This window comes from Dama dama, chromosome 6, assembly GCF_033118175.1.
Source record: "Dama dama isolate Ldn47 chromosome 6, ASM3311817v1, whole genome shotgun sequence".
NCBI lineage: Eukaryota > Metazoa > Chordata > Mammalia > Artiodactyla > Cervidae > Dama > Dama dama.
In genome coordinates this window covers 1,933,380-1,948,764 of record NC_083686.1, presented here as the reverse complement: position 1 = coordinate 1,948,764, position 15,385 = coordinate 1,933,380, and the positions used below count along the sequence as shown (strand labels likewise).

Here is a 15,385-nt window from a genome sequence, read left to right as displayed (position 1 = left end):
AAACATGGGCACGCAGAACACTCACAGGCCTGCCACAATGTAACTGTTCAAAAACGACTGGGGTATGACTGAGACCAGACAGTTCAGAGAAGGCCCTTCCTCGGGGAACTGTCAACAATGAAGTACTACAGACATCAAAGGCAGACTGTATTGTATCTTAAAAGCAATACTCAGACTGGTTTGCCCACCAGCTATCCTAGGTTAATTGATGCATTCTTCCTTGGTCGTCCTGAGCCCTCAACACAGACGGCTATCCAGCTAGGAGAGGGAGCACTGCCCAGCACAACCCGGAACCTGGACAGGAGAGGGCCTGCCAGGGCTCCCGAGGCCACAGAGGCCCACGCACTCCCTCTCTCCCTCTTCACCCACAACAGGCTTCACAGCAGCGCTGACAAGCAGGGCTCCTTTCAGGCCCCGCCTTGTGCTGGTGTGGTGCTCGGACCAGCAGGGGTCCCCCCCACCGCGTCTGACCGCAGGCAGGACCTCTCTCACACGAGGACTCTCCCGACCAGACCAATTAGAACCGTGATGACCCTCCACGTCCTCCGGGACTAGCCCGGCGGAGGTCAGGACGTGCACCTGAAGTCCCCTTGGGACCAGGCGCTCGCAGGCCGCGGTCTCCCCCGGGACCACGCGCGGCTCACCTTCGGGGCCCTTCTGCTTGCGCTCCACCTCCCTGCGGTACTCCTCCAGCTCGCGGTCCGTGAGCGTGTTGAAGGGGTTGGGGCCGGTGGTGCTCACGATGACGTGCGGCTGGTATTCCTTCTCAATGATGGCCTTGGAGGCCGTCACTAGCTCACCCTGCAGACAGAAAGGGACAAACCGTCTGTAGGGGCCCCCGGGATTCTCCCTCCTCCCAGGCGGGGGGGGGGGGGGGGGGGTGGCGGCGGGCGGATGACAGGGAACACAGCAGCCTCGAGGGGCGCCCGAGGCTCAGGGGGAGGCAGCAGCCTGCAGTGTGGAGGACAGAGAAGCAGGGCTTTGGTGCTGCAGACGGAACGTACAGGGGGAGCAGCCCCCAGGGGAGGCCTCCAGATCTCAGGTGCAAAGGACCCAACGTGCAGCTGGAGCGTGGAGGGCACCCCAGGGGCACCAGGTCCTCAGATAGGGATGCAGGAGAGTTCCTCCAGCCCATCACCCTCCTCCCCATTGGACAGCGTTCCCCACAGCACTCGGGCAGGCGCGCTCAGAGACGAGCACCTGCTCTAAGGGCACAGACAAGCGCGGCTCCTTTGTGCGTCTGCTCAGTAACTAAAGCCTGGAACTTGTTCCCAGACACGAAGAGATGACAACACGACACAGAACACCAGGGCTTGTCTGAGGAATCTGGACAACTCTAAGAACTCACACAAAAGAAGAAAGCAAGCTTAAGCAGAGCGAAGTACACGGTGGTCCCACGTGGGACGAGGAGGCCGAGCAGTCAGGCCCCGCGGGCGGCAGCAGGCAGGCCGGCCCCAGGGACGCGGGCAGCGGGCAGGCCACCCCCAGGGATGCGGGCAGCAGGCAGGCCGGCCCTGGCGCCAAGCCCACCCACACCTGTGCCCCACAGCCTGCCTGCTTGGCCCCACATGCTCTGCAGCTCATGTCTGAGAAAGGGCAAGCAGAACTCAAACACGTGCCGTGACTTAGCGGTAACTGTGGAAAACAAGTGACGACAGGAGGCGCTGCAGTTGCTCAGACATCAGGCCCGGCCCGGCAGCGCTGTCCTCGGGGGCAACACCGCAGGCAGAGGGCATGCACTCGCCAGGCACCAGGGACAGAGTCAGGCCAGCCCGCAACGTTCAGCTCACCAGCCAACCACTGCCCTGGGAACCTGGGCTGAGGGGTCACTGTCCAGTGACGTGGACCCAGAAGGGGAGAAGAAAAAGGCTGGAGCTCGCAGCCTGTGCTCAAAGAGCCTGCAGATTAGAGATCAGCTGCCTAGATGGGGGGGGCGCTCCTCCTGAGCAGGCCTGACCCCAGGCGTCCTGGCTTTTCACCCAGAAGGCGCCTCGCTTCCCAGACAGTGATGGGGTCATCATCTGCCCTGAGTCAGCTCTGTGCCCCAAGACAAGCCCCTTCTCGTCTACTCTCCCGAGAGGGGCTGACAGAGGCTGAGACGGGCTGAGCTCTGACGTCCTCGAAACTGCAGCAACTAGGGAGTGGCATCTGCATCCTGGTGTCACTGCCAATAAGAGGAGGGAGAGTCAAGCTCTCAGAGGAACGTTCACATTCATTTAATCTAATGTTCACAATGAGTAAAGGAATAAAATATCAAGAAACAACCTCAGTTACGCCCTGTGGTCAAGCAAGGCCCTTTCTCCGGGACACCTGGTCATCCAGGTACAGCACGGCTGGGTCCTGCTCCACAGGCAGGAAGCTCCATCTTCCAAACTCCTCAGCTGAGGGCTGAGCTGCCTTCCAGAAGCTCTGAACAGACCCGGGGACAGGGGACCCTGTTACTCCAGAGGGAGGGGAGGCAGAGGGCCCCAGGCCTGCTGCTGAGCAACAGGACTCAGGAACTGGGATGTGGAAGGGCTGCTCTCTGCAGCAGCCCCCGGAGGTTCTCACCCTTCCATCCTGGGAGCCATCACCACAGGCTCAAGCAAAACAGACGCCCAGCAACAACTTCTGCACCTGACTGACAGGGTCTGGGTGGGGTGACAGTTCCATCCCCAAAACTGTGCAAACCTGGCCCAGTGCCCTGACCTGTGCATAGGTTTTCACCAGTAAAACCTATTCAGATCTGAGTTTACACTCCAGGTGCTGGGCCAAGCACAGACTCGATGATCGACACCAAGTTCCCGAGCGAGTCCAGCAGGTGAGCTGCAGGCTCACATCTCCAGGACACAGCGGGGCTACACGTGCTCGTGGGAATAGGGAACCTTGTACTACACAAGTCAGATGGTTTCCAGCAGACTTACAGCCCCTGGTCTCTAATATCAATGCGCTCATAACAAAGTCCAGAAGGGAGGGCCGGCCCACCCAGCACTGGAGTCAAGTATGCCTGCGGTCGGGCTCAGCGGTCCTCTGGGAACCAGAGCATCAGGTGTGGCTGGGACCTGCTGCCCTGCTCACCAGGGTGTCAAAGATATTGTCGCCGTGAAAATGAAACAAGTTGGGTGGGAAGAAGACCAGGGTGCAAACGTGAGCACCAGCAAGAAGACGGCGGAGGACAAGCAGAACAGACACCTGCACACAGGGACGCCAGCACCTGCCCGCCGGGAGCAGTGTCCTCGGCCACCCGCCCCTCAGGCCACACTCACAGCGTGTCTTCCACTGGGGCGGGGACTCCGGAGCAGCCAGGAACCTCCTCCCACAGACTTGCAGCTTCCCAGCCAGGCATCCAACACTTCACGAAGCAACCACAGGCGACTGTGACGCACGCCCACATCTGAGCACCGCTGGGCGGAGCAAGAGCCAGGCTGCACCTGGACGAGCAGCTGTCCACGGGCGTCCTCGGACACGGCTCACAGGGGCACCCTCCAGAGAGCCCTCCCGAGGCACACACAGAAGCCACCAAGCGCAAAGTAACGCCCGAGAGACAGCACAGCAATGACTGCCAGCTGGCTGAGCCCACAAAGCCAGAGGGAGATGTGGGCTTTCATGCTAAGCGTCCTGGGCTCATGGACTCAACACACTTTGAAGTATCTGAGAGAAAAAATTATGAACTAGTAAAATCACAACAGCTTATGGCCTAGATAAGCAACATGAAAAACAAGCTGACAGGGATAAAGAGACACTGCTCATCCTCGCTGTGAGAAGTTCCTCCGAGAATGGTAACTGGACCTTCGTTCCAAGGACAAGGAAAAATGGGACCCGTGGGATTAATGTATAAACATGCAAAAGAATTTCATCAGCACACGAATTAGTACAAATCTGATTTCTCTGGCAACTGGAACACTGATAAATACTTGCATCTCACTGGAGATGTATTAATTGAAAGCGGCCCTGAAAATCCCCTTTGACCACAGGGTACACACAGCTCGGCGGCGTCTGTCCTTGAATGTGCGCAGGAAGCGTCCTTCCCCCGGGGCGGGTCCTACAAGACACGTTCCCCATGGACTGCACGCACCACGTACACAGAGAAGATACAATTTGGGATTTCAAACTTTGCTAAGTCCTTTTCCCCCTTGCAACATTCAAAACAATTATCTAGCGTTTTTGTTTTTGTTTTTAGGTAAAAATACTGGTGGCTCAGATGGTAAAGAGCCTGCCTGCAATGTGGGAGACTCAGGTTCAAACCCTGGGTTGGAAGATCCCCTAGAGAAGGAAATGGCAACCCACGCCAGTATTCTTGCCTGGAGAATCCCATGGACAGAGGAGCCTGGTGGGTTATGGTCCATGGGGTCGCAAAGAGTCAGACACGACTGAGCGGCTAACACTTTCATTTTCACATTTCATCAACAAGGGCTGGCAAAGACTGTCTTATTTCCCATTCCTCTGAAATGACATTTTTCAATCATACAGCCCTCAACTGCCACGTTCATCACATTCGGATCACAGCTGAGCATGCCAAGAGAGGAGGTCTCACGGGAGAGCCGCCACACTGCTCGTGGTCGACCCCTGAGCCTTCTGCAGCTGGCAGGCACCTTGTAATAGGCAAAGTCCTAAAACATGCACCAACCAGGGTCACATGCAGATCTTGAGAAACATCACTAAGATCAACCATTTTTCAGCACAACATCAAAATGCTGAAAAGTATAAAAATAACCTCATATAAAATGCTTAATTAAAGAACAGAATGGGCAGAACAGAACCTTCTGTACAATCTCACAAATAGCTCAGAGATCCGTTTAAAAGCTCCTCAGTACCTAAGACAACACCAAGCGCAGAGACAGGAGGAGGCAGGGCGGGGCAGCAAGCAAGGGGTGCCGGCGGCGGAGGGGGGGGCGGTGAGTACCTTTCTAAAAGAGAGAGACTTAGCGGGACTAAAGGTCTGCTCTGTACGCTCGAGCCCTTCGATTCTTTCCGTACAGTCAGAGAGGGGTGCGTCCTGCAACAGTAAACTGAGTGGTCAGAGTCCGCCAGGCCCAGCCGAGCACATCACCCAGAGCGCAGCCTGGAGCAGCAGAGCGCATGCAGCGAGACGGCCGTCAGCGGCCTGAGCAGGGGGATGGCGCTGCGACGTGCAAACACGGGCCACAGAGCCGACCGCGCTGGCCCACACCACAGACAGCAACCAGGCACCTACCCTGGCGACTCGAGTCTAAAGCACAGGGTGGCAACGTAACTGTCAGAGATAACTACTTACACAGTTATCTTCAGGGTGCCCCAACGGGCAGTCCTTCTACAGAAACGCGTGTAAATGTACATCACATTTACAGGGACCCGCTGCACTTTTCCCAAGCACCACGCTGTCGTGGACAGCAACACATACAAGAACCGCCGTCCACCACCCCCACCCTCCTCCCGTGTGCCCCACAGCTCCCGCTGGGACCAGGTAAACCTGGGCCCAAGCCAGCAGCCTGCATTGCCCTCACTCAGGCGTGCATGACGCGGAGCAGGCTTGGGGGACACGGCCCTGGGCATGCTGATGCTCGGTCTACAACTCAAGGAAAAGGGGCCGATTACTCCTTACCACGAAGACTCTAAACAAAGGGAACTGGGTGCCTAGGACACTTACCTCATAGTCATCCTCTCCCAACTTAAGAGTAACTTGGAGCAGGCGGTCACAGAGCCCCCACCCACTAACAGCAGAACCGTTCTGAGCACTCACCTGGACAAGGCTCCTGTCCATCACCACACCAGACAACACCTGGGACTGGGGGCCAGCCGTCTTAATGTCCTGCAAGTTCTGCTCTCGAATCTGAGGATGGCAAGAAGAGAAGAGACACATCAACAGTACTGAGACAGCTCGCTGTGCCTGAAGCTGCCGTGTGTGCTCAGGCCCTCAGCCACGCACAAGCTGCTCCTCTGGGCTACCCTGCTCCCTGCTGGGCCCTGCACGACTACCCTGCCTGCCTAACGCCGCTGGTCCAGCCCAATTAGTAACTCAAGACTCAGAGGGTTGGATGGACCCTCCAGACTTGCTGCTTCCTCTGGACAAGTTTGGCAGGCATGGGTCTCACTGCCCTTGCCAACTTGAGGGGAGACACCCCGTGTGCCCGTCTTCTAGGGACACTGTGAACACTGGTGGGTCTCACATTCCAACACACCAGACATTCACAACTCTTCAAATGGACCTTGCAAGGCAGGGGCAAAGGCTGCTCTCGCCAGGGACAGGCTGACTTCAACTCTGCTCTGCTGAGGGACAAGCGTCATTCAAGCATGGGGCCCAGAAGCGCCCGCGGCTCGCCGCCGTGCACAGCGCAGCGGGTGAAGGGAGGACCCGGCAGCCACGGGACGGCCGCAGCCGCCCTCCCAGGGCTGGCGCTCTCCCCACAGCCACAAGCGGCCTGCCCCACCCGGGCCACCTCCTCTCACACACGCGTTTCCAGCGATAGCTGGCAGCTGTCAGTACGCACCTTGTTCCTCATCTCCTGGACCTCTTTTGGGTTAGTGTTCAATGGAACAAACAGGTTAGGGACAGCAGAGGTGGAAGTTCTGTGTCCATCCTCTTTAGTCCACTAAAATATCAAGAACAGTTGAGAAGTCAGAATCGTGACAACAGTAAGTGACACCACAGCATTCAACTTGTCCAACTCATCTCACATCTGGTCATGCACTGACCCTCACAGAGAATGAACCAATGACCATACCACAGCGTCACTGAAGTGGCTGGAAACCAGTCATGCAGGGAGCCAGAGTTGTGACCGACTGGCAAGGCCCATCAAAAAGCCCAGCTGAAACCCAAGGCACAACAGAGGCCGCTGACAGAGCTACGCCCCAGGATGGCCTTGGACTAGTCACGGAGGACCCTTCAGAGCACATTGGTTCACTGCTCTGAGAGACCCGAGCACCAAAGCCGGCGGGAAGCATGAGATGACAGCGTCATGAGAAGCGGCACAATGTGGCTGGCCCGGTGAGGGAAGACTGTGCGGTGAGGCAAGAGTGGGCATCACCAAAGCTGGCATTAAAATAAACTCCGCATCAGAATGCACTGTTTGCATAGCTATTTCAACCCAAGAAAATTACTGTATGAAGACTTATACAGTAGCTGCCTGGTGGAAGAGTTTGGTGATGTCAAGTACTTTATATAGTTAATACCTCTGAGTGTTACAACAATGTCCCACACAAACGTAAAGCGCTCACAAGCCCTCGCTGGAAGGCTGTTTTAGATGCCAGTGCATATTACCAGCACGCTGCGCCTTTCACGCGTCCTTTTTTTTGGACCTCCAATCAAACATGAGATTTTTAATCAAATTCTAACCCTCAGGCATGAGTTGGCACTGAACACTAAAACAAGCCCGTGGCAGAGAGCAGATGTTATGCCTTTCAGAGTGTTTTCAAAAGGCAATAAAATAGCCATAAACCAAGAGTTTCTGAAGAAAGCAGCGAAACTGTCCAATGCTGTGCCACTGTGCAGGCAGCGTGAGATGGGCATGGGCTGCGAGGCACTCACTGCCGTTATCTCCTCAGACAAAAACAACTCCAGCTTCTTACCAAACACAACGCTTAGTCAAACATTAAAGCAATCACCTCAGAAGCTTGAACACGTTAAAAAACTTAAGAACAATTATTATAAATTAATATACCAACCTGGGAACACTGCAAGGAACTCGTGTTACTCCAGAACAGTAAGAAACAAGTTTAAAAGCTGAACAAAGTCTCCCCCTTTCAGCTGACACAGTGACTGAAATACCTAAGGCAAGTTAATATTTTTTCAAGCAAAGAGTAAATAAGGCTCAGAGCTGCTGTGACACATACACTTAAGAAAAATTTCTCACAGCAGTTCAGCACTCTGTATGTATATGGTCAGCAGAAAGTAATTTTTAGGCCCACTCCCTTTAACAAGTAAACTAAATTAGAAACTAAACAAACGAAACGGAAAAAGGAAGAAAGGGTCAGAGAGAGAGAAGGAAGGTGAGGAGGCAGGAAGAGGAGACTGGCCCCAGCTTGGAGCCCGGCCATGTGCACGCAGAGTCTCTGCCACCTGACACGCTCCTCAAGGGCACAGAGGCTGTCTCACCAGCTGTGCCTCAGGAGACACCAGACCCACCTGGGGAGACAGAATGTACTTCTTGTCAATAAACCTATGAAGCAGGAGCACTTTCACAAGGGAAGCAGGACGGCCCGCTGGGCTCGCATGAGGCCCCGTCTCAGGACATCTAGGCTGATTTCACCTCTGCTCCTGCGGAACTAACCATGTAGAGACGCGTGCGTCCCAGCCTGTCCTCGCATGAGGCCCCGCCTAGGCCTCACCTACTGGGATGCAGGGCCCGGTGGACCGTCCAGGGCCAGGGCTGCCCAGGGACGTCTGAGCACCAGGACCGCGGGCAGCCTTCAAGGCAGCGCTCCTCCTGACACGAGGCTCGCCTCCCAATGACTGGTGCTGGCACTTGCAGGTGGCCTGCTGCACTTGGGTCATGCCGCACCCAGCAGGAGCCAGAGACTCCACTATGGCTGTCTACTCACATGCAACAGTCCATGCAGAAGGGGGCTGGCTGAGAGCGTTCGGAGGCTCTGGGACGACAGCAAGTGGGGAAGGAGGCTAACGAGAGGGTCAGCTGAGAAGACGCCCGTGAGCCGTGAGGGAAAACTGCTTAAGAAAACACTAGGACTTTAAAGAACATGCCTAAGTTAGCAACTAAATCAAACAGCTGAGTTTACGACATTAAAACAGCAGGCTAAGCTCCAACTACATCTGTGTCATGAAGCATTAAAGATTCTTCAAATACGGTTTGAACTGAATGACAGCTGCCACTTTGAGGTTAAGCCACGCACGTGACGCGGTATCTCTGCTGTGCACAGTTAGGTAACGCTGGAATTACTGCAGAGGCACAATATATCTTAAGCAGTTTCAAGCAGACAGTATTACTTGAATTACAGCTGAAGCAGAAGTGGGTTTGAATTCAGGCTGAAGGTTAATGAGGAAGGTCTGCCTACAGTCTGGGTCAGAGGGCGAGTCCCAGAGCCTCCGGAGCCCCAGCGCGCCGACCTGCTCTACGTCATCTACCCATGAACAGAAGGAGGCACAGACCAAGCAGTTGGTAATACAGCTTGGCACGCAGACACCGGACGAGAGAGACTGCAGCAAGGGTTTCACGCGATCGTGTGCAACGCTCGTCCACACCTTAGTCTTCGCCTTGGGGCTGCCGCCGCTCTGCCCCTCCTCAGACGCGTCGTCGCCCCGGCCCGAGTTCAGCCACCTTGCCTTCTCTCGCTGCTGCTTCTGAAAGCTGTGTCTGAGAGGGGAGCACGTGCCCGAATCACCGTCACTAGCAAAGGAGTAACCTGTGACACTGGCAGGAACCTCCACATCGCTGTATTTTTTAGATTTCTCTCTCAGAGCAGGGTATCGGTAAGGGTAGCCAGTTCTATAACCCTAGGGGCCGAAAAAATAGAGACAGTCAATATTCCAGATCTCAAAACACAGTTTCACTTTAGAAAACTGGAACTATCTATAAAAGTAGAGAATATGCACACCCTATGTACGTGGCTGCCCAGGAGAAGTGCCAGTGTGTTCACAGGTACGAAAACACCAACAGCAGCGCGATTCCCAAAGCCCCAAAGTGAAAGACCCAGAAGTCCATCAACAGCAGAATGGATGGACTGTGGTCCATTCACACAGCAGGCTGGGACACAGCAGGGAGAACATGCTATTACCAGGGGAAACATCTGCATGAATGTTCACAAACACGACGGAGTGAGAAACACCATGTGAAAGAACGTACTGTACAACTCCATTTACAAAAGGAGGAAGACCAGTCTGCGCTGTTAGGAGGGACAGGGATCACCCCTGGGACACAGTAAGACTCAGAGCGGGGACAGGAGGTTCTGGGTGCTGGCATTTGACGTGGGTGCTGCCTATACAGTATGCTCAGTTCTTAAGAATTAATATAGGTACCCTCTTCTGTTTTTATATATATACATATCAAGAAAAAGTTAAAATTTAAAAGGCAACCTGGGTTTACCTGCTGCTGGCTACAGAACAGGTTATATTAACATACTTAACACTTTTTTTTTAACCTTTTCAGTCACAGTTTAAATATTGTGATAATCTTTCAGGAAGACCAAACTACCTCAGACAGCTGGTACCTGGCAAAATCACTTCACCTCTAAATGCAGCAGCACTTGAGTGAGCCTTCAACCCTGGTCTCCTGCGCTTCACAGCCCACAGCCCGCTAATTCCTGCCTCTGTAACAGCACTGAGTCCGTGTGCCCCCCACATGCTGACCCCACAGACAGCGTCTCCAGGCCAGGATGATGCCTCACTCACCCGTCCCCAGAACTGAGTGTCCGGGAGCCTGACCGACATGACAGGGGCCCTCATGGCCCCACCCCCATAAAACCCTTCCCCTACACCACCAGCGGGCCCAGGGCCTGCTTGAAGCCAGAAGCACTCGGCCAAGGTGACAGGACGTGCGGCAGGAGGGTGCAGCGCCCACCCTGAGAGGGCCTCACGGCCCACTGGGACGCTGGAGGAGCCAGCTGCCCTGACACCTGAGCGGCAAGCACACGAAGTCTGCCCACCGTGTGCGGAGTCTGGAAGTGGATCCTCCACCATGACAGCCTTCTGCTGAGAACCCAGCCCAGGCCAGCACCCTGACTGCAGCCTTGGGAGGCCTGACGCCAAGGACCTGACTCAGCCTCGACTGTGCCTGGACTCCCGACCCAGTGTCATGCCTAGACCAGGTGATTCACGGCACCTTCACTGTGAATGACGAGGGGATTCACATTTGAAAGGATCACACAGGGATGGTAGCAAGGATGAGTCAGTGGCTACATTCTAGCTGCCAAGCTACTTTAGAAATGTTGCTCTGAATGTAGGCATTCTCCTTCCTCTCTGGATGATCCTCCTCGTTGGAGGCCGCCTTTACTACCAACCATTCCCTTAAAACATTCAAAAAACGGTGGTAATAACCCCTGAGTGGAGTTGGCTGTTGTTTACTTTTGTTTTGTAACTACACTCAGTATGATAGGTAAATGTCTTCCCTTTTTTAACATGCTTTTTTCCCATTTACAAACATGCTTTGTTGAAGAATAATAAAAAGTAACAACTCAAAGGGAAAAAAAAAGTAACAACTCAGCTACAAAAGACTGTCTTCTGAAAAATACAGTTCTTAATTCATTCAGGTTTCCTCTTGCTGAAAGTCAGGGCTCTTGAGTAATCTTCATGAATTTCAACTAAACCATCCAGGATGTCACAAATTTTTATTCTGAGGGGGTATGGGTTTTTTCTTTATTCTTCCCCTTTAAATGCCAGACCAAAATCAGAGCAAAACTCAGGCCTCAGACCTACTATATGTTAAAAATTGGCTTTATTCCTTCTTTTGAGAAGCTGGAATTATATCTTGATTTTTTGGGTAACAAGTTAGCATTTCTTCTGTGTATGCCAGAAATGTTTATGACTATCATATGAAATACTTCTTACAGTGTGAGAATCTTCAACTATTCTCTACTGACTGAATTATTAGCAAACATATACTGTTGATCAGAATGCTAAGTTAAAACACAGACTGCTCCTGCTGCTGAGTCGCATCAGTCGTGTCCGACTCTGTGCGACCCCATAGCCAGCAGCCCACCAGGCTCTTCCATCCCTGGGATTCTCCAGGCAAGAACACTGGAGTGGGTTGCCATTTTCTTCTCCAAAACACAGACTACAATCAGTGGTTGCTGTTCAAGTTTACTTCTGATAAACCACAGAGCCTTCTAATATTAAGAATAACCTGTGCACATTAAGGGCACTGAATAAAATACCCTTGCTATAATCTCACTTACTTTCTTTCATCTTTTATCTCCACCCCCCCTCAAATTAGAGTTACCAACTCTAATTCTCTCTGCACCTTCCAGAAAGTACTGAGTGCAAAACATGTGGCAGGCTGGTATTCTCTTGATTTTTACTCCTCCCTCCCATTCCTCGCTTGGCTTGTAGGTGTAAGAGGAGGGAAAGGTCAAAGTGTCTGCCCAAGGGAGAGAAGAGGGCACAGTGAGACTGCAGCACCCACGACCCTTGCCCTGCCTGGCCCCTCCGGTGCTGGCCTCCGGGTCAGATGCCAGGGTTACCGCCCCCAGTCTCAGCCTGCTCTGGGGGACTCTCCTGAGATGGCGCTACCCCACCCTGCCTCTTCCGCTGGTCGTCTCCATGAGCTCAGTTCCCTTCCTGTCCCCACGCCCAGTCCTGGCTCCAGCCCCATCTCTGCCCCTGCAGCCACCATGGTGCTCCGTCAGGCACACGTCGAGGTGCTGGGCTGCAACTGGGATCTCTCTGTCACATCCCGACAAGGCCATGGACTCCCCGTGTTCCCGCGCACAGCTAGACGATGCGGTCAGTCGGTGCAGCCCAGCCTCCTGAGCAAGCGAGCTCAGCAGTCAGGAGAGCCTGCTCTCCATTCACCCCCTCCCCAGTCACACCCACACCGTCATCATCACTGCTCAGCCCTTCACTCCCTGCTCTCCCTTGACAGCAGCAAACTTTCTCCCAAGTCAGAGAACTTCAGGGAGAAGAACCTTCTGAGGACACTTAGCACACGCTAAACCAGATCCATGAGTTCTTCTCTTCAGAAAAGTGAAACTTCCTGCCTCCTGAAGCCACCCATCCCCGCCAAGACCTAGTCCAATGGTGGGAACTCACATGAAGCCGGCACCAGCCCGATTGATGGCTTCTCTGCCCCACACGCCCACTATTTAATGTCCATGTGGCCACAGGACGGACTCCTGAACCCTAAAAGATGTGATGCTGTAGCACCGAGCCATCCGTCTTTACTGAGGTTGCTTTGACCCTAAGCGCCTTGCCGTGAGTATTTAAACCGACTGGAGAGATCACAGACAGACCAGAAAGGCAGGGTCCTGACCCCTCAGCCAGGTCGCCTGTCATGCCCGCGGCTGGGTCTCCGGTCGCATCAATGGCCAGGTTAGTTGCCTCCCTTTACCCAGCATAAGCTGTCACGGTTTGACCTCTTCTTTGAGGTCACTCTCAAGGGTCACCCTCTACAAAAACTTCCTCTATAATCCTTGCAAAAGGATGACATCGATCACTGCAACCAGACAGGCCACATCCTACCACAGACTACTATAACATTCCTATTAAGCTGAAAGCCCCACGGTCATGCTCTGTACCACGCTGGGCTCCATGTGCAGGAGGCAGCAAAGGGTCTCCCATGCAACAGATCAGCAGCAAAACGTGTCAAACACAGCAGACAGGCCCCAAGTGGCTAGAATTTACTGTTAAAACAAACAAGATGCTCGGCTGACTGACTGATGCAGAAAGGCCCCCTGGACAGCTTGCTTTTGGGCTGATGGGTCCTGAGCTGACCCTGCTACTCGAGGACTCAGTTACCCAGCAAAGTACACTATCCTCTGTGCTACTATCCCCACACAAATAATGCTCTCTCTAAAAACAAAAGGAGACAAGAAACCCTCACCAGTGTATTCAATCACAATTTAGCTTAGAACTTAAACTGCCCTGGTACACATTCATGGTTCTGGAGACTGAAAGCATTCTGACACTGCCTGAAAACAGTGATTTCATAATACCATTTCACTAGCTATAAAAACACCAACATCTGTGCTCTTAAGATCAAAGCAGTATCATCAAGTGGTGACCACATTCTTACCAGATTATCCAGCATCCGCATCAGGGCTTCAAACTCCTGCTCACCGATCTGCCACTTGGGTGGTGATCCGCTGCCTTCCCCTGCTGGGGACCCAGGGGCCCGGGACTTGGCTTTGTACTTTCCAGGATCCAGGAGGACTAAATTGTCTGGCCCTCCCGCACTTGCCAGAGTTCGAACCTTTTCCAAAACAAGCAAACACAATAGTTGGAGTTCCTTACTGATCAAGCAAGTCAGATGACTATGAGAGATCACGTCAATAGAAATGGAGGTGTCAAAAGAAACCAAATCACTGCAAGAATAAAAAATGCAAGATGGAAGTGACAGGTAAATCACAAGACTATTTTCAGAAACTTGTCTTTAGCATGAAAAAATACTGGGCACTCACACCTTAAGAATAAAATGGGAAAACAAAGCCCCTTCCAAGGTCATATAAAGGAGACTGGCAGCTGCTACTACACAGACATAAGTCGGGGTAACCACACAGATGTAAGTTGGGGTAACAATGAAGAATGTACAAACGGGGAGCTGAGCAGACCTGGCATAAGCAGCACCCAGAGCTGCTAGACTGTAGGCAAAGCTCTACTCCCTGCACCTACTTTTTCAAAAGAAGGGCCTGGGTTCAAATGAAATGACCCATAACAACATAAATAAGCACCTGATATCAGGGCCAGTATCTGCTAGCCCTCCGTAAATGGTAGTGACTTACGTATTTGAAAAATTAAGTTAGAAATGACCAGACCACATGGAGTGGCCACCACCTACCTGGATCTCACACGCAACCACAAGGTTGTGGATGTAATAGAAGGCCTCCTCAACGCTCTCTCCAACAGACACAAGACCGTGATTCCGGAGAATAAGAACCTAAGGGAAGAATCAGGAAAGTTCTAGGGACCAGGCAGGAAGACAGACACATTTTCTTCTTCCCTCGATAATTTAAATACCAGATTAGATGCCTACTGACCTTACTTTTAGGCCCCAAATTTTTCTGAATTAAAATTTTTTCTTCCTCATCGACCAGAATCCCATGATAATCGTGGTATGCCACTTCTCCAAGGGAAAGTGCCTCCGGGGAGATGGGCAAGAGGCCACACTTCATCGCAGAGACCTAGAAAACGAGCAGCAGCATCTGTGCAGACAAGTCAAGAGTGCACACGAACTGACAACTGGCAGACGCGCTCCTCAAACTGTTCTTTCAGAGATAAAGGAGCCCGTGAAATTAAGATAAGACTTAAGATCACTTCTGGGTCTTATTACCAATGCATACTTTTAAAAATCAAAGCCACCATTGTCAAGGAAGACTTCAAAAAAACTTTCACATCTTTCTGGATTTCTCCCACACTGACTGTAAACAAGAAGTGAGCTCAGACTTAATAAGATTAGCCCCAAAGCTGCTATAGGGAGAGACGATGGCTTCCTCTAAATGAGGCACAATGCTGCAAAGAGAAATTTCTGAAGAGCTGAGAGGTTTTTGTGTACTTTTCACCTTAGTTCATAGGTGTGATAGGAATACCTGAAAATCAGATAAAAGGAAATTTATAAAGGTTTAGGATAAGTATACTGTATAATTTCTCTACATTTATTTAAGTGAAAAATCTAAGTGTCCATACAGCCCTTTAGTTTCCTTAAATTTCCCAAACTGACCTTAGAATATGCTAATTTTAAATGTCTTCTACCTAGATGAACAGACTCCAGAGATTTAAATTAAAACTGTAATAATTTCTTACAGAAAAGTTAATCTAAAAAGACAA

The 15,385-nt window shown here is 52.4% G+C and overlaps 1 protein-coding gene across 12 annotated transcripts in view; it reads right to left on the bottom strand.

Moving 5' to 3' along the window:
* Positions 1 to 15,385, bottom strand: part of ADD1 (adducin 1) — an 88,754-nt gene that overhangs the window by 6,645 nt on the left and 66,724 nt on the right. For 5 of the 12 annotated variants that reach the window (XM_061145387.1, XM_061145386.1, XM_061145393.1 and 2 more), the window contains exons 7-14: positions 14,599 to 14,742; positions 14,400 to 14,498; positions 13,638 to 13,814; positions 9,062 to 9,406; positions 6,447 to 6,548; positions 5,699 to 5,788; positions 4,883 to 4,975; positions 645 to 801 (exon numbers count right to left, since the gene is read on the bottom strand). In XM_061145387.1, the coding sequence (XP_061001370.1) occupies positions 645 to 801; positions 4,883 to 4,975; positions 5,699 to 5,788; positions 6,447 to 6,548; positions 9,062 to 9,406; positions 13,638 to 13,814; positions 14,400 to 14,498; positions 14,599 to 14,742 (1,207 nt within the window). The remainder of the gene's footprint in view (positions 1 to 644; positions 802 to 4,882; positions 4,976 to 5,698; positions 5,789 to 6,446; positions 6,549 to 9,061; positions 9,407 to 13,637; positions 13,815 to 14,399; positions 14,499 to 14,598; positions 14,743 to 15,385) is intronic. The other 7 variants (XM_061145390.1, XM_061145396.1, XM_061145391.1 and 4 more) reach the window with 4 other exon arrangements.